Source organism: Schistocerca serialis, chromosome 3, assembly GCF_023864345.2.
Source record: "Schistocerca serialis cubense isolate TAMUIC-IGC-003099 chromosome 3, iqSchSeri2.2, whole genome shotgun sequence".
Classification (NCBI taxonomy): domain Eukaryota; kingdom Metazoa; phylum Arthropoda; class Insecta; order Orthoptera; family Acrididae; genus Schistocerca; species Schistocerca serialis.
This window is the reverse complement of record NC_064640.1, coordinates 337,711,342-337,737,791: the sequence shown is the minus strand read 5'-3', so window position 1 is coordinate 337,737,791 and position 26,450 is coordinate 337,711,342. Positions and strand designations below refer to the sequence as shown.

The 26,450-nt window shown below is 42.2% G+C and overlaps 1 protein-coding gene across 1 annotated transcript in view; it reads right to left on the bottom strand.

Moving 5' to 3' along the window:
- Positions 1 to 26,450, bottom strand: part of LOC126470816 (ly6/PLAUR domain-containing protein 6B-like) — a 386,004-nt gene that overhangs the window by 11,639 nt on the left and 347,915 nt on the right. The window contains exon 4 of the mRNA XM_050098828.1: positions 14,833 to 14,963. Coding sequence (XP_049954785.1) covers positions 14,833 to 14,963 — 131 coding nt within the window. The remainder of the gene's footprint in view (positions 1 to 14,832; positions 14,964 to 26,450) is intronic.

Genomic DNA, 26,450 nt, shown 5'->3' with positions numbered 1-26,450 from the left:
CGATAGATGTGATGTACATACACACAGACAAACAAATGATATAATGTACAAATTTGACAAAATTTGGCATGAGATACAGTAACTCTGTCTCTCAATGCCAGGCCAAATAACCCCTCGCACTATTACCGGTGGTAGCCACAAACAATCCAGAGCTGATAGAGAGCATCATGATTGATACAGGGATTAGTGATCACAAGGTCGTTGTAGCTAGGCTCAATACCGTTTCTTCCAAATCCACCAGAAACAAACGCAAAATAATTTTATTTAAAAAAGCGGATAAAGTGTCACTAGAAGCCTTCCTAAGAGACAATCTCCATTCCTTCCAAACTGACTATGCAAATGTAGACGAGATGTTGCTCAAATTCAAAGATATAGTAGCAACAGCAATTGAGAGATTCATAACTCATAAATTGGTAAGAGATAGAACTGATCCCCCGTGGTACACAAAACAGGTCCGAACGCTGTTGCAGAGGCAACGGAAAAAGCATGCGAAGTTCAGAAGAACGCGAAATCCCGAAGATTGGCTAAACTTTACATACGCCGAAATTTGGCACGGACTTCAATGCGAGATGCCTTTAATAGGTTCCACAACGAAACATTGTCTCGAAATTTGGTAGAAAATCCGAAGAAATTCTGGTCGTACGTAAAGTACACAAGCGGCAAGACGCAGTCAATACCTTCGCTGCGCAGTGCCGATGATACTGTTACCGACGACTGTGCCGCTAAAGCGGAGTTATTGAACTCAGTTTTCCGAAATTCCTTCACCAGGGAAGATGAATGGAATATTCCAGAATTTGAAACACGAACAGCTGTTAGCATGAGTTTCTTAGAAGTAGATACCTTAGGGGTTGCGAAGCAACTCAAATCGCTTGATACGGGCAAGTCTTCAGGTCCACATTGTATAACGATTAGGTTCCTTTCAGATTACGCTGATACAATAGCTCCCTACTTAGCACTCATGTACAACCGCTCGCTCACCGATAGATCTGTACCTACAGATTGGAAAATTGCGCAGGTCGCACCAGTGTTTAAGAAAGGTAGTAGGAGTAATCCATCTAACTACAGACCTATATCATTGACGTCGGTTTGCAGTAGGTTTTTGGAGCATATACTGTATTCAAACATTATGAATCACCTCGAAGGGAATGATCAATTGATACGTAATCAGCATGGTTTCAGAAAACATCGTTCTTGTGCAACGCAGTTAGCTCTTTATTCGCACGAAGTAATGGCCGCTATCGACAGGGAATCTCAAGTTGATTCCGTATTTCTAGATTTCTGGAAAGCTTTTGACACCGTTCCTCACAAGCGACTTCTAATCAAGCTGCGGGCCTATAGGGTATCGTCTCAGTTGTGCGACTGGATTCGTGATTTCCTGTCAGGAAGGTCGCAGTTCGTAGTAATAGACGGAAAATCATCGAGTAAAACTGAAGTGACATCAGGTGTTCCCCAGGGAAGCGTCCTGGGACCTCTGCTGTTCCTGATCTATATAAATGACCTGGGTGACAATCTGAGCAGTTCTCTTAGGTTGTTCGCAGATGATGCTGTAATTTACCGTCTAGTAAGGTCATCCGAAGACCAGTATCAGTTGCAAAGCGATTTAGAAAAGATTGCTGTATGGTGTGGCAGGTGGCAGTTGACGCTAAATAACGAAAAGTGTGAGGTGATCCACATGAGTTCCAAAAGAAATCCGTTGGAATTCGATTACTCGATAAATAGTACAATTCTCAGGGCTGCCAATTCAACTAAGTACCTGGGTGTTAAAATTACGAACAACTTCAGTTGGAAAGACCACATAGATAATATTGTGGGGAAGGCGAGCCAAAGGTTGCGTTTCATTGGCAGGACACTTAGAACATGCAACAAGTCCACTAAAGAGACAGCTTACACTACACTCGTTCGTCCTCTGTTAGAATATTGCTGCGCGGTGTGGGATCCTTACCAGGTGGGATTGACGGAGGACATCGAAAGGGTGCAAAAAAGGGCAGCTCGTTTTGTATTATCATGTAATAGGGGAGAGAGTGTGGCAGATATGATACGTGAGTTGGGATGGAAATCATTAAAGCAAACACGTTTTTCATCGCGGCGAGATCTATTTATGAAATTTCAGTCACCAACTTTAGTAAAATAGGTGTTTATGAAATACTCGAATAGGTACAGGTGCACTGAAGTACCTTTACCAGCTGCAAAACTGGAAAAACGTTGCAGACTGTCAAGGGCCAGGAAGTGCAAGAATCATGTGGCGTCCCGTAACAGGCACAGCTACATCTGTAAGTATAATCTACGAATCACTAAAGTCGAGGGCAGGGTGTAATTTTTATTGGGTCATATATTAAGACTTCGCCCCATTCTAATCAAGGATGGAGTGTGGACTGCTTGTAAGTCGCTATGTGAGCTTTTGTTTGTCTAATTTTATGCACGTCATCTTTAAGGGATACATGTGTAAAGAGCTGAAGATATTCATGGTTGCTGCTTTGGAAAACCGCTCTTGCGGTTTAATAAGTAGACACTAGTGACATGCATGGTGTCAGACTATCCCAATTAAGATTTTTCCATATTTTTTCATTGTGTCGCCAGTCAGACAACACTTTGACCATTCTGACTGTCGTTCACTGTATACGTTAGCTTTCTCAAGTTAATCTGATCTAATTTGGATCCCATAATCTTGAGTATGGGTCTTATATGTGCTTCACATGTAGTCTCTTTTACAGTCAAATTTCAGTTTCCCCCTCTTTTACTAACCGAGCCTATGTGTTCGTTCTTTTGTGTCGTGTTCTGGTACAAATTAGGCAGATCACTGCCATCAAACGAGTAACATATGGATGCCAAGGCTGTTGCTAAATCGATGGCCGAAACTTTACCACTGCAATCAATGTGAGCTCTAGTCAGTATAGATGAAAAATTCAATCACGATTCCAAAATAAAATTGCAGATACAGGATATTCGGATATCAGCGTGAAACAAGCTTCGATGACGAGGTACGAGCTGCCGATCAAGTCTTTTATTTTATTTATTTAAGAGTTATTTACTTTCCCATGTGAGAGGGCGGCTGATAGCCGCCATGTTGCCACTATTTAGCAAGTGATTCTTAAAAACTGTTCCGATTAAAATATCGATGATGATGATGTTTATGAAAAGATGGTGGTGAAGTGATGTAAATATAAAATCATAGTGAGTATGATATGTTGTGGGCTACTAGAAACTGTGAGCGTGGATAGGAAAGAGCAAGGTATTGGGACGGATTTTCGATGGAAAAGGGTGAGGGATGTGTTTGTGGGAAGGAAATTACGGTTGTGATCGAGGTGTTAGGACAGATGTCAGATGACAGCTGGGTAAGAAATTGATGTGTCAGAGTCTTCGTTTGGGATGGGATGGGTAGGGTATATTATGGTTGGAAGGAAGGCTAGTTCACAGTCTGAGAGAGTAAGACGATTGAAAATGCGTTGGGAAAGGATGTGGAGGGCATAGAGATGACGAGAACGTGGATCATGTTGAGAGAGGCGTCCGAGCAAGCCAGCATTCACATGGATGGGGGAGACTATAGGACATTCAGATTCAAGTTTACAGGGCATGTAGGAGACGCGTTGGCGTCCTAAGTGTTGAAGAAGATGTGGAAATTTTATTAACTGATGAAGGAGATGTGTGGGGAAAAAAACAAGGCGGAGTGTATGGCACTCTAGCATTTGGAGTGTGTGACAGAGTTTTAGAGGGGCAGAAGTCCGTGACACATTGAATTAGGTAAGGGTGGAAGGAATGAGTGTCCTGTATGTATGGAGAATAGTAGGAAGATTTAGTCTCCATGTTCGGCATGTGAGTGACTTCGGTAGTTAAAGTCCATTGAGGACTTTCTTCTGGATGATTAGTAGATGGAAATACAAAGTTAGTTTCCGATTGAGAGTTGGTCTGATATATTTCAGTTTTTTAATTTTGGAGACTGGATGGATGTGGGTTGTGAGGTAAAGGTATCGGGGATGGAAAGCTCAGGTGGTTTTTACTATGAGTATTACCTGGATTTTTGTGGGGTTGATGGAGAGGTACTACTGATTACACCAGGAGATGAAACTGTTAAAGCGAAGCTGAAGGGATCGTTGGGACGATGGATGCCGAGCAAGACGGTCCCATCAGCGTTCTGAAGCAGGTGCACAGGAGAGGCTGGTTTTGGAACGTCGGCTGTGTATAGGAGACAAAGGAGCGGTGGTAGGATGGATCCTTGGGATGCTCATGCAGTTGAATGGGAAATACGAGTTGTTCTGTTGTTTGCTGTTACTTAAGATGGTCGGTTAGTGAGAAAGCAGGCAGTTGATTGGGAGTGCATACCATTGGAGTCTGAAGAGGAGACCAGAGTGCTATACTTGGTCGTATGTTTCCGCAGTGTCTAGGGATAAAGGAAGTATTGTTGTATCCCGGCGTCGGTTTGCACTTAAAAAGTTTCAGACGTGTCTCTGCAATACTAGATACAGGCATCTCACTCGATAGTGTTGCAGATGCGATCAATAGGATTGAGGGCATGTGACTTACAGACCGCAGAACCACTACCACGATCTAGATGGTTTGGATGGACGTAAGTTGATTTTGCTCATGTTGCCATGGAGGGGTTGGTTGTGTGGAGGAGTGAATAGTGTGGAGCAGAAGTGTGACCTGGTAGGATGTGCAAGGCTCTCGAATACTTACTGGAGTTTGTTGATAGTGCTGTATTGAGTTTTGTGGATATTTGTCACCAGTCCCGGCGTCCCTTTGCATTTAACAACTTTTGGACACGTCGCTGTAATATTAGATTTAGGGATATCGCTCCATAGTGTCACAAATGTCATCTCTTATAATTACCAGTGTCGTATTAGTGTGTCCCAGTCGTGGGTGTAGAAGAAGGAACAATAGGGTCATCGGGATTTACTCTGTAGTTATAGAGCTTGTGAGGAAGGGGCGTTCCATTTCGATAGATAGGACAAGTGATTACGTATGTAGTGATGTCTTCAGACAAGGTTTGCTGTAGGAAGGAAGTAATGGTCGGTGTTATCCTCTGAGCTCTGAAGTATAACAGGTGACTTCCGATTCGAGTGTAGATATTCCAGTTGAATGCCGGTAGGCATTCCAGTTGACATGATTGTAATCTTAGATAATTTTGAGTGGGATGTGGTGGAATACTGATCCAGTCGCCGGGACGTATATTTATTTCCTGTAGCCGAAGAACAGCAATACCCATGCGGCGTATTTTCCGCCGCAACAAGTGGAACTGTCTGTTACACAGATTCTACGGCTGACACTCTCTGATTCGGTTCCCATTTCTCTTGATTGAGAGATGTTAGACGATCCACTTCTTATCCCTACACGGAATTATTCCTAAATATTTACATGACATTACTAACTCTAATTGTGACTCATTAATTCTGTAGTCAAAGTTTCGTGAACAATTTTGCATTTCTAACATGACGAGATAGTTGACAATCTTTGGACCAGGTTAATACTTTGTCGAGATCTGACAGGATATTACCAGAGTTTTTACTGGATAAAATTTCCTCATCGCTAACGGTATTGTCTACGAAATACGTGAGGCAGTAACTATAACTATCTGCTAAGTGATGAATGTTTAGCACGAACACAAACGATAATGTCATACGCCACTTAATAAACCCATACACTTCTCCACTATTTACAGATGATTCTCCACTTAGGATCACGTGCTGTGTCCTGACTGTTTCGAACCAATGTCAAATCTTGTTAGCTGCGCGGTGTGGCCGCGTGGTTGGAGGCGCCATGTCACTAATCGTGCGGCCCCTCCCGCCGGAGGTTCGAGTCCTCCCTCGGACATGGGTGTGAGTGTTGTCCTTAGCGTGAAGTTAGTTTAAGTAGTGTGTAAGTCTAGCGGATTTCTTTCAGTAGTCATGTGGATGACTTCAGTTTTTATTATTTAGAGTCAATTGCCACTTTTCGCATCATACATATATGTTGTATAAATCGCTTTTCAATTGCTTTTGATTAGCTGATGACTTTACAAGACGGTAAATGACAGCATCATGTAGATCGGGAACAGCCAGATACTACTTCTGTTTTACTCGATGACTTTCCGTCAGTTACTATGCACTGTGACCTTTCTGACAGGAAATCACGAATCCAGTCGCACAACTGAGGCGATGCTACATAGGTACGTAATTTGATTAGATGTCGCTTATGATGAACAGTGTTAAAAGCATACAGGAAGTCTAAAAGTACCAGATCAATTTGATGTCTCCTGCCGATATCATTCACTACTTCCTGAGAATAGCTAGTTGTGTCTCACAAGAACGATATTTTCTGAATCCGTGCTGACTATTTGTCAATAAATCGTTTCCTTCGAGGTAATTCATGATGTACGAACACATTATATATTCCAAAATCATACTGAAAACCGACGTTAGTGGTATTGGTCTGCAATTAGACTGATTATTCCTATTTATTTTCTTATTTATTGATATGACTTGCGCAACTTTTCTGTCTTTAGTTACGGAATTTTCGATGAGCGACCGGTTTATATAATTGTCAAGTATGGAGCTATTGTATCAGCATACTCTGAAAGGAACCTTCTTGTAGACAGGTGTGACGTGTGCATTCTTCCAATCACTGGCCACAGTTTTTGTTCGAGAGACTGTCAGTGTGTCATGGCGGGCAGAGGGTATAATTCAGCTACAAATTCTATATAGGAATTTACAAGGATTTCATCGTATCCTGGAACACTGTCCAATTTTCGTTCGTTCGTTAAATAAGCATACCAAAATGATGTTTTCTGCTGTAAATAATATCTACAAAGACTACTGCTTATATGGTAAAGAAGGTGGACCTCAATCATGGACAGGTGGCAAACCATGAAAAATATATTAAATTTAAAATTAAGAAAATAGGTGAAATTTGTTCACATGTACATAATTTCGACGTAGAAATCTGAGTATTATTCATTAATTAATGAAATTATAAGTCATGTGCAACCTAAGAAGCACGTGGACAAGAAATAGCCCTATGTATAACCACAAAGGAAAACTTTAATTCGGAAATCCGCAGACATACTGAACAGGTGCTAAGTGCGTAAACATTTACTGCAGATCTAAAAGCACAAGGCTTAATTCTTCCTATTGGCCCATGTGGCTGAACACAGGCACCAACTTTCAAGTTCCCACAAATCGCTGGAAACAACAAGTTTAATACCGTATTAAGCGTCAACATTTCCTTTGAATTTATCTGATATATTGTCGGTGAATTTACTCTTTGTACTACCACCTTATGTGGTGGCAATTTATTCTGCTTACAATGTGCTATACACAGATAAAAAATTTTCAAATGTGTGTGAAGTCCTAAGGGACCAAACTGCTGAGGCCATCTATCCCTAGACTAACACACTACTTAAACTAACCTAGTCTAACTTATGCTAAGAATAACACACACATCCTTGCCCGGGGGAGGACTCGAACCTCCGGCGGGAGGGGCCGCGCAGTCCGTGGCATCGTGTCTCGAACCGCGCGGCCACTCCGCGCGGCCTATCCACAAAAATCGCAAGTATTCGTGCATACGTAAAATTACTCCCGAAAGTTTATATGGGTGCAGAGCAAACACAGGCAGCTAGAGCTAGCAACAATCGGTATTGTATTTGTAAATTGTCGTACCTGCGTTGGGAAAGAACCAGAGCTCCAAGCACTAATAGATGGCACTGAAGCTCAAATAATTATAGGTACCGAAAGCTGGCTAAAGCGGAAACAAGTTGAGCCGAAATTTTACATGAGACCAAACAGTGTTCAGAAAGAAGAGATTATACATAGTTAGTGGTGAAGTGTTTATTGCTATCAGAAGTAGTTTGCCTTCAAGTGAAATTGAAGTATATCGTTTCTGCGGGTTAGTATGGGTGAAGGCTATACTTGACAACCAGAATAAATTTGTGATTGGTTCGTTTTACCCACCCCCTGGCTCAGGTGATACAATTACTGAACAGTTCAAAGAAAACTTAAGTCTCACTTCAAATAGATATCCCACTCATACAATTAGAGTTGGTGGTGACTTCAATCTACTCTCGATAAGTTGGCAAAAATACATGTTGAAAGCCGATGGTAGGTATAAAACGTCGTCCGAAAATGTACTGAATGCTTTCTCAGAAAATTATTTAGAACCATTAGTTCAGAGCCCACTCAAAGTGTTAATGGTTACGATAACATACTTGAACTTTTAGAAACAAATAATCGTGAGCAAATAGAGAGCATTATGACGGATTCAGGGATTAGTGACCACGAGACCGTTAAAGCGAGACTGAACGCCGTAACATTCAAACCCACCAAAAATATATGCAAAGTAGACGTTGAAAAAGTGTGAGGAACCCTTGATGCCGATGCCATACATTAATTACTTGGCAGACAATATTAATAGGAATCTCAGACATTTTGCAGATGACGCAGTTGTGTATAATGAAGTACTGCCTGTAAGATGTTGTATGTATACACAATACCTCATATATTGTATGGGATGAGTCAGGAGGAAAGGTACATACTTTGAAGAGTGACAGTGATTCTGAACAAAATATTTCATGGACGTATGCCCTGTTCCGAATGTTTTGCGAGATAAAATACATTTAATACCACTTTTGTACGTTTTTCTTGAATAACTCGAAAATCGTATCCTCCAGCGAAAACGTCGCAGTACAAAATTAAACTACACTCCTGGAAATGGAAAAAAGAACACATTGACACCGGTGTGTCAGACCCACCATACTTGCTCCGGACACTGCGAGAGGGCTGTACAAGCAATGATCACACGCACGGCACAGTGGACACACCAGGAACCGCGGTGTTGGCCGTCGAATGGCGCTAGCTGCGCAGCATTTGTGCACCGCCGCCGTCAGTGTCAGCCAGTTTGCCATGGCATACGGAGCTCCATCGCAGTCTTTAACACTGGTAGCATGCCGCGACAGCGTGGACGTGAACCGTATGTGCAGTTGACGGACTTTGAGCGAGGGCGTATAGTGGGCATGCGGGAGGCCGGGTGGATGTACCGCCGAATAGCTCAACACGTGGGGCGTGAGGTCTCCACAGTACATCGATGTTGTCGCCAGTGGTCGGTGGAAGGTGCACGTGCCCGTCGACCTGGGACCGGACCGCAGCGACGCACGGATGCACGCCAAGACCGTAGGATCCTACGCAGTGCCGTAGGGGACCGCACCGCCACTTCCCAGCAAATTAGGGACACTGTTGCTCCTGGGGTATCGGCGAGGACCATTCACAACCGTCTCCATGAAGCTGGGCTACGGTCCCGCACACCGTTAGGCCGTCTTCCGCTCACGCCCCAACATCGTGCAGCCCGCCTCCAGTGGTGTCGCGACAGGCGTGAATGGAGGGACGAATGGAGACGTGTCGTCTTCAGCGATGAGAGTCGCTTCTGCCTTGGTGCCAATGATGGTCGTATGCGTGTTTGGCGCCATGCAGGTGAGCGCCACAATCAGGACTGCATACGACGGAGGCACACAGGGCCAACACCCGGCATCATGGTGTGGGGAGCGATCTCCTACACTGGCCATACACCACTGGTGGTCGTCGAGGGGACACTGAATAGTGCACGGTACATCCAAACCGTCATCGAACCCATCGTTCTACCATTCCTAGACCGGCAAGGGAACTTGCTGTTCCAACAGGACAATGCATGTCCGCATGTATCCCGTGCCACCCTACGTGCTCTAGAAGGTGTAAGTCAACTACCCTGGCCAGCAAGATCTCCGGATCTGTCCCCCATTGAGCATGTTTGGGACTGGATGAAGCGTCGTCTCACGCGGTCTGCACGTCCAGCACGAACGCTGGTCCAACTGAGGTGCCAGGTGGAAATGGCATGGCAAGCCGTTCCACAGGACTACATCCAGCATCTCTACGATCGTCTCCATGGGAGAATAGCAGCCTGCATTGCTGCGAAAGGTGGGTATACACTGTACTAGTGCCGACATTGTGCATGCTCTGTTGCCTGTGCCTATGTGCCTGTGGTTCTGTCAGTGTGATCATGTGATGTATCTGACCCCAGGAATGTGTCAATAAAGTTTCCCCTTCCTGGGACAATGAATTCACGGTGTTTTTATTTCAATTTCCAGGAGTGTATAATGAAGAGGGTATATTTAATAATCATGTAACATTCAAGTTCAATCACTGTCTTAAGGGCAAAAATGTATAATAATAATAATAATATATATACCCTAAGACAGGATCGACCACGGCGTGCCGATGCACCGTCAGCACGAAGTGCGGGCCGCGAAGGGTCGAGGCTTGGCCTGTCTCGGCTTTGCTCGGTAATACAGTGCATCATTTAGTATTGCGGTGCAGCGTTTTTCAGTCGGCATTAACATTCTTCATTTCGGCAGAATAATGGTCTCAACTATGTTTACCCATCGATATTTGTTCGTGGTATAAAGGAAGTTCAGAGGTCTAGTTGCTGCCTGTACAAAAAGAGGCACTCTAGTGATCTATAATCTATAATCGCAAGCCTTTAATGCTGAATGGTAATGACAAAAGAGAAGTCTGAGAATTTTCAACATCTATTATGCAGTCGCATAAACGGTGGGTACCATAAACGACGTTACAACACCATGCAGAAAGAATTTAAAGATTTAGTTGAGAATAAAAGAGCAAAATATTACATCGGTCGACAGACGGGATTCTTTGTCCTGCACATCAAGAAGGACGTCGTGCTAAATTTGCAGGCGTGGAACAAGCGATGAAATAGAAAATTTTCTGAAGCTGTACGCATTATTCCAGTATCAGCTGCAACAGTTTTCTATGGAACTGAAAGAAGAGTATGGAGACTTTATATACTATTGCGAAGTACGTTGATAAGTCAACGGGCATGCTTGGAATGACCCCTCGATTTAAAAACAGCTGATGTTGAATTTATGAAAGAAAAAGGAAATCAGTGACGAAAATTAGAACATCCAATATGAAATACAACCTCGCACTTTGTGGACTTGACTGTACACGGCCACAGCGAGACACTGCGAGGTGAGAAACGACTCATTTAAAAAAAAATCACATTGCAGAATGGGCAAATTCTGACAAAAGCACTGGCCATTTCCCTAAGATCACCGTCGTCAAAGAAAACGCGAGTTCTGAAGAATTCCGTGCGACCTTGTAAGAATTAAAAGAATATTTTTCCAAACATTCTGAGGACATTATCCATTTCACATCTGTTTTCCAACTGTTTTCGAGACAGTTTGCTGCTTCAGTTGAAGTCGCCCCTTTGCATGTACAGATGGAACGGATTGATGTGGAATTTAATTCCCATTTAAAAGACCAATCCTTTTACATTAAAACTGTCCAACATATGTACGTTGTTTTCCTTGCGAAGAGTTTCCATGTCTACGGAATGAGATCGCGAATGTTGCTAAATATTTCGATTAACATATGTATGTCAAAGGTTTTTTTTCAATTATGAAACTAAATAACTTACAATTAAGCGACAGAACGAGTGCGAAAATGTATGAAATTTTCTGTGTCCTTCCGTATACCGAGAGTCTGTACCAGATAAAAATTATATTGTGTGTTCAGAGCACCAAATACTGAAAATTTGTTTTGTTTGAGATCTATGTCGTTAAGAAATATGAGATATAAGGCCAAGTCATATACAAATCGACTGCATTGCCATTTAAATGGAGCGGATTTGCAATTTCTCCCCCTCCCCCTTACCCTCTTCACACCCAACAAATGTTCAAATGTGTGTGAATTCCTAAGGGACCAAACTGCTGAGGTCATCGGTCCCTAGACTTACACACGACTTAAACTAACTTCAACTAACTTATGCTAAGAGTAGTACTCGAACCTCCGTCGGGAGGGGCTACGCAGTCCGTGACATGGCGCCTCAAACCGCGCGGCCACACGGCGAGGCCCTCGCACTCAAGACAGTGTGGCGTGGTAGGGGGACAAGTGTGCAACCGTGTGAGAGAGCCTTTTATCCAGAGCCCAGCTCACGTGCCGAGTTCTTGGCCGTCCCTGTTCTAAGACAAATTATTAAGCTTTCAAAGTCATGCAAAGTTTGGTAATTCGCTTTAACTTCTCAGAACTGTAAAATTTTGCATCTCACAAAACGAGAAACTGTAATAGCCTAAGAATAAAATATTAGTGATTCACCGTTAGAATTAGTCAGAGCCGCGATTTGTGGGGAAATGGAATGGAATGACCACATATGCTCAGTGATTGGTAAGGTGAGTGGTAGACTTCAGTTTATTGCTATGTAGTGAGTCTACTAAAGAGATTTCTTACAAAACATTCGTGTGACCTATCCTAGAATATTGCTGAAGTGTATGAGACTAATGATAGATATTAGAAACAAGGCCTACTGAACGTATACAAATAACGGCAGAGCGAATAATAACAGGTTTGTTTGACTCATGGGATTGTGTCACATTTTTTTCTTGAACATGCATATATTTGTAGATAGATCTCAAATTTTGTCAATCCAACTTTGTTAGCTGGACTGTCATGGCGAAATCTCAATCTGTCTACCATTATTTAAGGCATACTAAACTGACATATTTGTATTGTACATGCAAAACATGTTCTAAGTTCCTACATAAAACAATTATCCGCACATAACATATAAAGTTTTGAATAGTTAATTTCGTGATTTTTCCAGGATTTATGGAAAACAGTGTACAATTTGATGAATGCATAAAACATGGACTGCTGAAGCAGACATAACGTGCTGCTACCTCTGATAATAGCACATCATGATGTATGGAGATTAGTTCTGGTTCAGCATTACCGATTATTCATCAAACACAGTACGGGTTTATACGTCACAGAAAATACTAATACGGGCAATGGAAGGGTACAGGTGTGTCGGAATTCACTTGAGACCACAGATTCCTCTTTTCAGCGGGATACAGTTCAAGACAGTAGTGGTAGCATCCTCAAGTGTGAAATAATTACATGGGATGAAATTAGGCGAACGACAGCGCATGTAGCTAGCAAATCATATTGATTTTTCGTTCTTGTTTATGCTTTTGGACGTATAAAAACATACTTCTAGTTTATCGTAATTCCCGAGCAAACCACCGACATTTGCGTTCTTTTGAAAATTGTATTTCAGGAAAGCTCCAGTCCCATTTTCATTGGATGGCTCAGCACTGGAACATACATGAGTAATGGGACAGCGAAATGCTCAAATACTGACGGCGGTACTATCGCGTACACGAGATATAAAAGGGCAGAAGGGCAGTGCATTGGTGGAGATGTCATTTTTACTCAAGTGATTCATATGAAAAGGTGTCCGACGTGATTGTGGCTTCACGACGAGAAGTGACAGACCTTGAATGCGGAATAGTAATTGGAGTTAGACGCATGGGACATTTCATTTCGGAAACCGTTAGGAAATTCAGTATTTTGAGGCTAGCAGTGTCAAGAGTGTGCCGATAATATAAAATTTTTGGTATTACCTCTCACTATGGACAACGCAGTGGTCGACGGCTTTCAGTTAACGACCGAGAGCAGCCGCATTTGCGTAAAGTTGTCAGTGCTAACAGCCAAGCAATAGCGCGTAAAATAATCGCAGAAGTCAATTCGGGACGTTCGACGAACGTATTATTTAGGACAGTGCGGCGAAATTTGGTGTTAATGGTCTATGACAGCAGACGACCTACGAAAGTGCCTTTGCTAACAGGACGACATCGCCTGCAGCGCCTCTCCTGGGCTCGTAACCATATCGGGTAGACCCCAGACGACTGAAAAACCGCGGCCTGGTCAGATGAGTCCTGATTTCAGTTGGTAAGAGCTGACGGTAGAGTTTGAGTGTGGTGCAGACCCACGAAGCCATGGACCCAAGGTGTCAGCAAGGGACTGTGCAAACTGGTGGTGCTCCATAATGGTGTGGGGCCGTGTTTACAAGGGATGTACTGGATCCTCTGGTCCAACTGAACCGATCATTGACCGAAAATCTTTATGTTCAGTTACTTGGAGACCATTTTCAGCCATTCATGGACTTCATGTTCCGAAACTACGATGGAATTTTTATGGATGACAATACTCCGTGTCACCCGACCACTATTATTCGCGATTTGTTTGAAGAACGTTATTGACAATTCAATGGAATGATTTGACCAACCAGATAGCCCGATACGAATCCCATCGAATATTTATGGAACATAATCGAGAGGCCAGTTCGTGCACAAATTCCTGCATCGTCCAAACTTTCGCAGCCGGCTGGAGTGGCCGAGCGGTTCTAGGCGCTACAGCCTGGAGCTGCGTGACCGCTACGGTCACAGGTTCGAATCCTGCCTCGGGTATGGATGTGTGTGATGTCCTTAGGTTAGTTAGGTTTAAGTAGCTCTAAGTTCTAGGGGACTGATGACCTCAGAAGTTAAGTCCCATAGTGCTCAGAGCCATTTGAACCATTTGCCGAAACTTTCGCAATTATGGCATGTTGAGTCCATGCCACGTCGAGTTTCTGCACTACTCTTGGCAAAAGGCAGTGTATAGTACCTATTTCAGCTCATCCGAATCACTTCACATTTATTGTTCACGTGTTCGTGCCTTGATACCTTCGTTTCTTAGTTTCGCTTTCGATGATACAGTCAATACCACTTAAAGGTGAACAAAAACATATGCAAACGAGGAGACTTATTACTAAAATCGGTATTAAGGTACCGCTGAATTTTTTTCATATATGCAAGCATTCATTTATTCATAAGAGATCACCAAAATATCAACACTGTCTAAAGCCAAAAGGTTTCTGTCAGGAGAGACATACTTCTCTTGTAAATAGCTTGGCCTCTGTGTTTGCAATCAGCTCTCTCAAGTAGTATTCAATCTTTATGCTGCGTTATGAGAACAGAAATAATCGATTGCGTAGCCTTACCCTCTGCGCGTCGATCACGACACAGCCGACCCTCTGGGGCGTGCACTCGGTTCCGTTGGCGCACTTCTTGTTGACGACAACACTCTCTCCATGTGAATCCATTACGTGAAGTGTGTGGCAGAATTCGTCCCCTGGAACACAGATTTAGGCCATGCAGCAGTTCACATCTACGGACTGACGAAAACACATGATGTTATATACTTCAATCTTGAACGGTTTGTAATGAAGGCTATATGCAAATGATGTGCCGCATGTCACGTAAACATTAACATGGCATTGACAGAAAATCTGGGTTCCCATATAGCTTGAATCATGGGATCCTCTGAAATTGCACATCAGCGTGCTATGAGAGGAGTGAGTTGGCGCAGTGGTGCTGGACCGAATCAAAAGAGAGTACAAGACCTCCTAATGTTTATAGATCTGTGCAGAGATTGTGCCAACGGAAATCCCAGTTCCCAACAGTCATTCAGCCAGACTATGGCTGAGGGTGGAAAAATAGTGTATGTTCCAGTAATATAATGTAATGAAAAAAAAACCCGACGCCCACGCATGAAAATGGGATGGAAATCGGTAGGTGTGAGGTACATGTACAGATAAACAAATGATAATAATTTCAGAAAAATTGGACGGTTTATTCAAGTGAGTGAGCTTCACAAATTGAGCAAGTCAATAACACATTTCAGGCTGCACAAAATTTCTTGACCAGTAGGATAGTGCCCCTATGAATTTCTCGCCATTTATACCTCATACAGTTGCTCATGGGAAGAAGAGGAGGAGGGTGGGAGTGGGAGGGATGAGAGGGGGAGGGGTGTTCTTGATTGGGAGATCTGGCAACAAGACAGACTACACCAGTACACAGTCAGTTTCACTACTATGAGATAGTTTTATAGACCATCTGTTACAGGAGTGTTACTTAATGAAATGTTCGTAGGAAACTTCCCTGATTGTGATATTACAGGAGAAGATTTAAATTTGACAGCTATAGTCACGATACTGAAACTGGTACCAGAAATAGGGATACATGTGAGATTTTTGTGAATGTTTTCCGCTGAAAAATGCTTCGAGATGTTAGGGAATTGACTCGTAAGCGCAACTTTTAGATCTTCCAATAACTGATAGACCCGAAGTTCTCGAATCAGTTAACATAGTGAAGAGGAAATGTTATCATAAAGCTGTTATTCCATCAATGGCTGCACTTGATACGCGGATTGTTAGCAAATGCATAAAAATAAGTTTTCTTAACAAGAGTGACGCAAAAAAAACGTAGACTATATGAGTGGTCACCATCAATGTTCAGCTCTAGGAATTAATGTTTAGCGCAAAAATGGATAAAATTCAAACGCGTTGTTCAATACGCTTTACGCTACTATGTGCCGAGGAACATGACTAGGCATGGGAAATACTGACGGTGATTCAATAACCATGATAGAAAGCAAACAGAGCTTCAGCAGAGATTTAAGCCTTGGTTATTAGCAAAAGCTAAACGAAGTAGATATGAGCATAAGGACAGCATATCGAGAACCGATCAATGAATTCAAAAGTAAACTTTTGTTAACCGACCTGACCAAACCTCTCAAGAGTTTTTGGTTGTAAGTAAACTCAGTAAACGAATCGAAATCATCTATTAGGTCGCTTAGTGACCACTGAGACAAGTGATTATGGTTTAAAAAATCAAGTGCAATCGTTTAGGAGTGGAAAGGCATGGAGACCTGGTGAGATACTGATAAGAAATCCCAGAAATTATGTGAAATAATTTGCTCTTTTTGTAGCAGCACTTTATCGTAGGGCGCTGAAGCAACGAAGAGTACCAAGCGAATAGAAAAAACGCACAAGTAATTCTCGCATTGTGTTGTGGAATTTTGGATAATGTTTCATGGTAAAATATTATGATCCTTTTGTAGAACGAATAACTCCATTATAAAAAACTTTTAATTTAGCTCGCTATGTTCGTCTATTAAATCTAGAGATGTTCGAGGAACTCCTATGGCAGACGCTACAAAAAAGGCGCTGTGCGTCACTGAAAGATTTACTGATAAAATTCCGAGTCTGTTATTTCCGAGAAAAGTCGGGCAACATATTAATTACTAACACACACGTTTGGCGGAATGACTATGAGGAGAAAAGTAGAGAAATCAGCGTTCACATGACCGCTTCCCATTCACCATTCGCAAATGGAACAGGATGGTGGGAAATGATAGTGTACCAGATACACCATCCGGAGTATAGATGTAGATATTCATACATATAATAAAATGGATGAATGTATATACAGGATATTACAAAAATGTGCTGCACAAATTTCAGAACACATTCCTCATATGTAGATGAAGAAACTACGTTAGGTAAACATGGATGTGGAACCGCTTTGTTTCCATGTTACAACTCATTTGCTCCAACTCATTAATCATGGAAAACACACACGAACAGAACGCACTAGCATACCATATGCAACTCTTTCTCACAGGAGATGTTCAATATGCAGTCCATGGGCAATGACACATGCATAAACTCCCCATCATAGTGAATCTCGAATGGCTAATATATCCAGGGAGTATTGCGTGTGATTTCGCAGCCTTCCATAATACGAGCATGGGGACTCTGAACATCTTGGTTGGTTGGTTGGTTGTTTGGGGAAGGAGACCACACAGCGTGGTCATCGGTCTCATCGAATTAGGGAAGGAAGTCGGCCGTGCCTTTTCAGGGGAACCATCCCGGCATTTGCCTGGAGCGATTTAGGGAAATCACGGAAAACCTAAATCAGGATGGCCGGACGCGCGATTGAACCGTCGTCCTCCCGAATGCGAGTCCAGTGTCTAACCACTGCGAACATCTTGTACTGGGGTTCCGTACACAAGAACTTTTAAATGTCCCCACAAATAAAATTCCAGTTGTTTAGGTGCGAGGAGCGCGGAGGCCAGGCAATCGGTCTATCTCTATCTATCCTTCTGTCACCGTATCTGTTATTTAGAAGCCGACGAACATTAACACTAAAATGAGGAGGGACTCCATCGTGCATGAAATATGTGTTTTGTCGCACAGCTAAAGGTATATCTACTAACAGGTCAGGTGGTACATTCTCTACAAAATTAATTTGTCCATTGAGCCTGGGTGGAAGAAAGTGAAGCCCTAGAAGTCACCAACAATTCCGGCCCAACCATAGAAAGAAAATACTTGTTTATGACTTGCTTCGGCAGTTGCGTGAGGATTGATCTCGCCCACATATGCTGATTGTGAAAATTTACAATCTGATCTCGTTGAGCAATGAGTTGTGACATGGAAACAAAGCGTTTCCAGACCCATGTTCATATAACATACAACTTTGCTTCCGCCGTTTTTCCCCAACATTTGAGGTTTTAATGAAACAAATTGGTTACACATGTATCATTCAAAATATTTTCCATCGCTGGACACTACTTTCTCCCATCTTTCGGGCAGTGTACGAATCGCGTGTCGAAAAAATTATTCATCTTTTGAAGCGATCCACGAATCAATCCAATTTGTGACTTCTTCATGAGTTCGAAAGTGTTGGTCAGCCAGGCCATGCGCCATTGATCTAAACAGGTGATAGTCAGAGGGAGCAATGTCTGGAGATACGACGGGTGGGGTAGGACTTCCCATTTTAACGTTTCCAAGTACGTTTTGATCTCTTTTGCAACGTGGGGTCGACCGTTGTCGTGCTGCAAAATCATTTTATCGTGCCTCTTGCTGTATTGCGGCCGTTTATCTTTTAATGCTCTACTCAAACGCATTAATTGCGTTCGATAACGAGCACCTGTGGTTGTTGCACTTGATTTTAACTACTCATAGTACACGACGCCGAGCTGGCCCCACCAAATGCAGAGCGTGATCTTGGAGCCGTGAATATTCGGTTTGGCCGTCGACGTGGAAGCATGGTCGGGGTGTTCCCATAATTTGTTGCGTTTAGGGTTATCGTAATGAACCCATTTTTCGTGCCTGGTCACAATGCGATGCATAAATCCCTTCTGTTTTTGCCTCTGAAGCAACTGTTCACAAACACACAAACTCCGTTCAACGTCTCTTGGTTTCAGCTCACACGGGACCCAAGTTCCTTCTTTCTGAATCATGCCCATAGCCTTGAGAAGTTTTAAAAAGGCTTGCTGTGTCACTCCCACTAATCGTGCCAATTCTTCTTGAGTTTGACGCAAGTCTTCACTCAGCAATGTCTTCAGTTCTGCATCTTCGAAAACATTCTCTCTTCCACCACTATGCCGGTCCACGACGATAAAATCACCGTTCTTGAAGTTTTGAAACCACACACGACACGTTCTTTCACTAATAGCGTCCTTACCATGCGTACTTGAGAGCATTCGATGAGACTCAGCAGCTGTTTTCTTCATATTGAAACAAAACAGTAACACCTCCCGCAAATAACGAGAATTAGGCTCGCAAACTGACATTTTCAATCAAGTACAGCTTTATGGTGCAGACACTAATCGACTAATGTTTGAATGAGGTTATGTTGACCGAACTCCAAGCTAACTGCCTGACGTCTGCAATCTGTTTCTTTCGACTGCTATTTACTGTTGTCGCCACCTATCGGCAAACGGCGGAAGCAAAGCTGTACACCATTTAATTACGTGTCTACGTATGAGGAATGTGTCCTGCAATTTGTGCCGTACGTTTTTGTTACACCCTGTACGTATGTACGTGTGTTCCACATCGCCTCCTAAACCACTGAGCCGATGTCAACCAAACTTGGTGCGCATATCACTTACTGGCTGTAAGGAATTGTTGTGGGAGTAAGAACCGTCTACCTATAAAAGAGGTGAGGGTGGCGATGAAAAAGCAACGTAGGATTCTCAGCCACATATGCAGCAGCTCACTGAAACAGGCCTTTTTTCAGATACACTGAAATATGCTCTTGTTAAACTGTTGTATAAGAAAGGGGATAGGTCTGATGTCAACAACTACCTCCCAATCTCACTTCTGACAGCTTTATCGAAAATTCTTGAAAAAGTAGTGTATTCAAGAATAGAGTCACATTGTAACGTTGTTGCTTTAATTTGGTATGAAAGCGGTGCTGATAGACAATAAAAGCGGGTTAAAAGCTGTGAGCCGTCTGGGGAAGTTAACCTTGCATTACTGAGCAACTGTTTCACCAGGTATCCAGTCTAGCTTACCAAATTCCCAACCAGACTAACATTAATTATAATCTTTTAATAGTCATACGACAACCGGTGATATGTATATAAAAAAGAGAACTTAAATAAAAAGAAATAAATCAGTTTATATTTGAAAATTTATTTTAACACTGATCATTGAAATTTCAGCATATTAAACTCGATTCATAACTAAGCTGGTGCCTTATTTAGGATTGTGAAAATGTGAGATTGTAATCTTACGGAACACATCAAATATGGAGCCAAGATTGGGAGACTGCATACAACACTGCATTCATAAAATAACACACGAAGAACGTTGAAACATATGCAAGAGGAAATTAACCACAACCAACCGATTCAATTTTCACCCAAAGAAGTTACGTCCGTGGCGCAATCCTGTCCGTCATGTAATTAACACACACTGGTATACTAAATTCATACTAACTCTCTGTGAAATCTTCCCGAAAAGAACAGCTGAGGGCTACTTTGATGATTACACCACATGCTTCACGTGGTCAACTTGGTTTACACAAAGAGTGTAACTCCACAATAATTTTGATAATTAAAATAAATTAGATCGAAAAGCAGTTTACAAAAGAAAAACCTCAAACTGGTTACTATCGTCTTACTATTAACCTGATGGGTCAAACAATTGTATAAGCACGTGGTACTGGTCTCACAAAGTACACCCCACGTGGGTTGAACATAAAGAAAAGTTGCTATATTGAAAAATATTGTCAAGACGAGACGTTATAATCTCACGCACATTCGCATTGAAGATTGATGATGCTAGTTAGAGTTACTGGTCAACACGTGGTTCCACTTTACTCACAAAGTAGTGATAAAGCAACTACTGGAATATATTCTGAACTTCTCACTCGAATTACATTGCGTTGCAATTTAAGATAACATTAGATATTTTAGAGCTAAACCTGAAATAAAGGTGATTAAATTTTCAGTTAGGTTGAACTTAAGAAATCCATTGTCCTATGGACTTAGCACGTGCTTAGCCGGAGATCTTACCACTTCAGACGCTCGCCGCGGACCGACTGACGTGGTCCCTTCCTGAGGGTGGCTCACAAATACAAGCGGAAGTGGCGAGAGAGGCAGCTTCCTATACCAACATGACAAGGGACGGACAGGACCATACTAAGGATAGAAACCTCTTTGCTTTTAGAAAGCATAGCTACCTGTTCCGATGCTGGTCCTACTGTTCTCTAGCAGACAGGCTTGTCTGCTACCATCCAGTATGCAACTAGAAATACATTTGCTCATTCATCCTCTCACACAGAAGGGAAAGGGGATGACAGTATCTTATCATATACAGTATATAAAAGAAAGCGGATGTAGGTTCCGTATGAGACTGTGTGACATGAATTACATATAAACTGTGTTTTAAAGTGTAGTAGTGTGACAGGTCGTTCTTGCTTATGTGTAAAAGTAACACGTTTCACTGCTCAGTCTCCTCCCAGATAGTCAGAAGCGCCACAGTAAATTTAGAAGAGGAATTTATGCCGTAAATGACAATAGATTTAAGAAATTAACATGAGAGGAATCCAACAGAGACCTTTCATAACCCCAACACTCCGGGAAAAGACTGTGCAGGGAATTTTCTGGCCATGCTAGGACATTCCCAAGCAGGCTTCTCACACCCAACTTAAACCAAAAATGTAAAGAAAAGGCAAAAGGTCACCAGCTACTTACTAAAACTCAATAATTTCAACACATCTTTAGAATCTACCAATTTCAAAGAGAAAAAAAACAATCTGTGACACTATTTAAAAGATAGTGTAGACCTAATTCGGTCAGCAAGTAAAAACAATGGTTCCTGTGTCATTAATATGAAAACAATTTCTGGTTGTTACCCTTACAGAGTTCACCAGTATTTGCTCATTGCAAGAGCCAACTGTTCACAGGAAAATTTATGACTGTTTATTAACAAGTAAAATTTATGAAAATAGCAAAGGTGCCACAGCAATTAAAAAAACATGAAAATAACGTCAGTATTATAAAGCAGAACATTACAATGCACAATCCGCAAAAGCAAAAAAAGATAAGAGAAAAAACGTGTTTTACAAAGTGGTTATCGCAAAAAATTCTATATCTTATAAAACTAATAATTTGTAGAATTAAAATAACTTTGTGGCACTAATTTAATCACTCTACTATATTTCAGTTAGTTAGCAAACAATGAGCACTGTGTCATTATACTGAAACTACAATAATTATGTGATTGTTACCCATATGGGTTTTCACTATAAATATGCCCCATGCAAAGGCTAATCGAGCACAGTCCAATGAGAATGAATAGCTATCTGACTGATAAACGAAGCAATGCCACAGGAATGAATTTACGAAACAAAATATCACAAATCTAATACATCACACAAGAACAAACATTGATCAATAAAACAGCTCTGAAAGTACAATAGTCAACATCTAAAAAAAACACCAATAAATAAAACACCTGCAAAATACAAGATTTAAAGTCTAAAAAAAAAGAAAACAATAAATAGAACACCTGCAAAATACAAGAGTCAGTCTAATAAACACCAATAAATCGAACCCCTGCAAAACACACGAGTCAAAGTTACTCTGACAGAAACACACGTATATGCATTGAACTAAGAACCGTATAATCACTGTTCACTGACACACTCAGTACTTCCACTGTTCCGAGGCACAACATAAGGGGAAGGGGGGGGGGGTTCTTTGCCGCAGCTGTCAGTAGGGATTTTTGTCCATCTGTTGCGTGCAATCCCGCCGTCTCTGCCCTCTCATGAAGTTTCTCTTGGTGGCCCGTGTCACGTACATCTCGATTTGGTTCCATATTTGTGATGTCAAATTCATGCGGTATCCTCGTTTGACACACGAGGTTGATATTCCTGGACAAGGATGACACTTAATGGCTCTTCTTTGTGCCATCCTTAGCTACCAGAGAACATCGAACTATGATTTACTGTCGCTTGACAGTGGGCATCCGCCAGGAAATGTTCATAGGCGTCGTTGAAGTCTGCCAGTTTTTCTGGACAGTATGTGTCAAAAGGCTCCACGCCCCTTTATCCCCTGTCTTCTGTCGTTTCACCGCGGCCGTCTCGTCACGGTCGCGTGTGTGTGGTGCGTTGCCAGCAGATGGATTTCCGTGCGGTGGCCCGCTCGCCCATCTCAGGTCATCGCCTCCACGAAGGGTCGCACTGGTGCGGCCGCCCATTAGCTCCAGGTGCAAGGGAAAGTGTTTGTTCCGTACCCTTCTTTTGTTGTGACCGCGCACCCGAAGTGGCCCGGTTGACAGTGTGTCCTGCTGGGAAACCCGCCTGTTTACAACTAGTCCTCCTCCTCGCTGCTCCCGCTGTCTCATAATAGTTGAGCCGGTTCGCTTTCACGTTCTCAACTGCATTTACAGAAATTGTTCATCGTAGTTACGTGATTACACAATGTCATACATAATACCACTTAGTATTGTCTTTCATAATTTTTAAGAACAAAAGTGAGACTTAATTTTTTTTTAATAAAAAAGTTAGATGAATTGGCAATATAAAAATAAAAGTTAAATGACTTGACAATATAAAAAGTAAAAGTGAAATGGCTTGACAGTATAAAATTAAATTTAAATGAACTGACAATATAATATCTAAATCCACATCACTAATGTGGTTCACTTGCGTTTTAAAAAATCAAATGCTACTTATTAATTCACTAAAATGAATAGGATTATGCCTTGTGGAAGTATAGGTCAGGACAGCATAGGGTTCACATGTTATTTACACACGCACACATGCACACCTGTTGTCTATACTACAAACTAACTACCCATAAACATGTATTACTCAAAATTCTACTTCTATCCACTACTAGTTAATCCAACAAGCTATTTCAATGCTACTTCAACAAAGTGTTTACACCACTACAACATTGTTCTAATTCGTCCTCTTCCCGACGCTCGCCGCATATGTCTTGTCACATGATAAATATGGAGAAACTTTCCTTAAACATACACAGTAAAGAGAACAATGGTTATTTACACGCCAAAACATTTATACCAGTTGACACACCTGATAAGAGACTCGCAATTATACATTTATCATACTCATATGTTTATACGTAAAACAGTAAGACAACTTCATCTAAAATTACGTTATCACAAGAGTTAATCACGCAGATGACTCTGAGAAGGTTAATTTTTTTTTTACGGTTTATATTACATTTTCTTACCCATTTTGCTCCAATTTCGTTCCTTCTTTAAGTTACCTTTCGCTTCCAAATCAGTTATTTCGCCTGTGGTGGTTATTCTAGATTCATTTCTCATGAGTGGCAAAATTGTGGTCTCATCTATTCTGTAAAACAGTTTCATTGTAACGTATTGAACTTACAACAGACACAAAAGATCCGAATCCTGTAGTTTAAATGACAAATGTTTTGCTTCATCCTTATTACATTAAACCAAGCTTTCCTTCGGTCCCATAATCAAAATTATTTAATCTTCCTCTTCCTTCAAAAAGGGATATTTCTTCAGTTCAACTCATATAGGCTGCAGTGCATCCCGCACCAGCGAAAACAGTAAGCTGTAATGCTCACAGCATCAACAAAACACATAAACGTCACTTTTCCAAGGCTACTAACAGCTGGGGACCTGGGTTTGCCAGACCCATAATACCCATAGATCGGATATTCCCCTGAGTTTTGCATTAATTCAACACAGATCTTGCTTCTCTCAGGAACTATTCTTTTCAATTTACACAAAAAACCATAAACAGCATTTTACTCGTTCACAAAGAAACCTTTTATCTTCACATTTGACCCAACCTAAATCCTAATTGCACAAGGAAAGAAAAAAAAAAAACCGCAAACATCACTTCAATCAATCACACAGAAACATCTTTATCATTATTTTTACCAACATATTATTCAAAATACATATGTCACAAATTTAAATTAATCAATTCTTTCTCCTCACCGTCCTCTCTACTCCGCACAGTCCTCTCTATATACCCTATGTACTCATTTGCCATGTCGCTCATTTGTTCCGATTGGGTGCCTTCTGCGCTGATCATTTGTCATTGCCGGTTTTGTTCATTTCCATTTGCTGGATTATGTCTAGAGTCGGCCGGCCGAATTTCTACATCATCTGGTGCTCCGCCTACAGTCCTATTCCCACTGTGTTCATCGTAGTATCGATTCTGGTTGCTGTACCTGTTGCCTTCACGATCTTGTCCATGTCCTCCATCATTTCCGTTGTTCCACCTGTGTTCGCGAATGTTACCCCAGTTTCTATACGGCCGGTCCCGATTATTGTTCCGTTCGCGTCGCGGCGACCAGTCACGCTGTTGATTAGTACTACGGCCATGACTGCGATCGCGCTGCTGTGCCTCGTAATAACTTTGTGCCTGATTAAGCGGGCATTCTCCTGTATTGTATTCCAACTCTTGGAGAAGTGTCTTAAACGTTTCCACGTCCTCTTTGCATCGTCCCGCAAGAATGACGTGGCGCAAGTGCATCGGCAATTTGGTGATGCATATCCTAATTAGTTCTGCAGGCCCGTATGGGTCGTATAGAAATTGATTTGCCTGCAGCATGTGGTCGAATAGGCGTGCTGGGCTGCCGAAACCAGACTGGTTCAAATTTGGCAGCATAATTATGCCATGTTTGACCCTATCTTGTGCCGCTTCCGACCAATTAGGCGGACAGAAAGGCTTGTCGAAACTCCCGAGTGGAGTTGCAGTGCCGCGCTACCGACCTCATGCGAATCGCCGGTTCGCCTTCCAAATAGCCACACATATATTCTATCTTACGTGAACTTGCCCAGTCGGGGGGAAGACAAAACTCAAATTGCTCGAGCCATGCTCGTGGATGTATTCCTTTTTGCGAATTTCGAAATATCTCAAACTTTCTCACTGTAAGGAAATGTTTGAAATCAAATCCCCACATTTCCTCCCGGCGAGGCCCTTGAATGTTTCTATTTTTCTCATGTCTGCCCCTCAACATACATTCTTCCCTGTCGTCAAAATCTCCCTCGTGGCCGGAGTCCCTCTCTGCACTGTTCGTACGGCTATTTTTAGTGCTATTGGCGAGTTCGGAATCACACGCCATGCGGTTTTCCAGATGCGCCACGCGTTCTTGTAATTCGCCTGTTACATCTTTGTGCCGCCTGTTCACTTCAAACTGTCCCTTCTGAAATCTAAGAAGCGAACGCACTTCTTCAGTCTCTGCGACCGCTACCGGTGTAGCATTGTTCTCGCTTTCCGTCACCTTCATCTTGCCTACTATGTCCGCTAATGCCGCAATCTTATCATGTATTTGTCTGTTGTCCTCCGCCCCAGTTTGCTTCAATTGTCTACTTGCTGTTCGAGTGCGTGAATCGCTTGACTGTTGTCCGCTACTGTGTTGCTAACGGACGTGGGACAATGCGTTTCCACCTCCTGGACCCTCGAGAGTACCTGCTGGCGTTCCCTTTGGCATTCTTCTCTCAGCACTTGGAAATTCCTAAGTAGCTGTTCT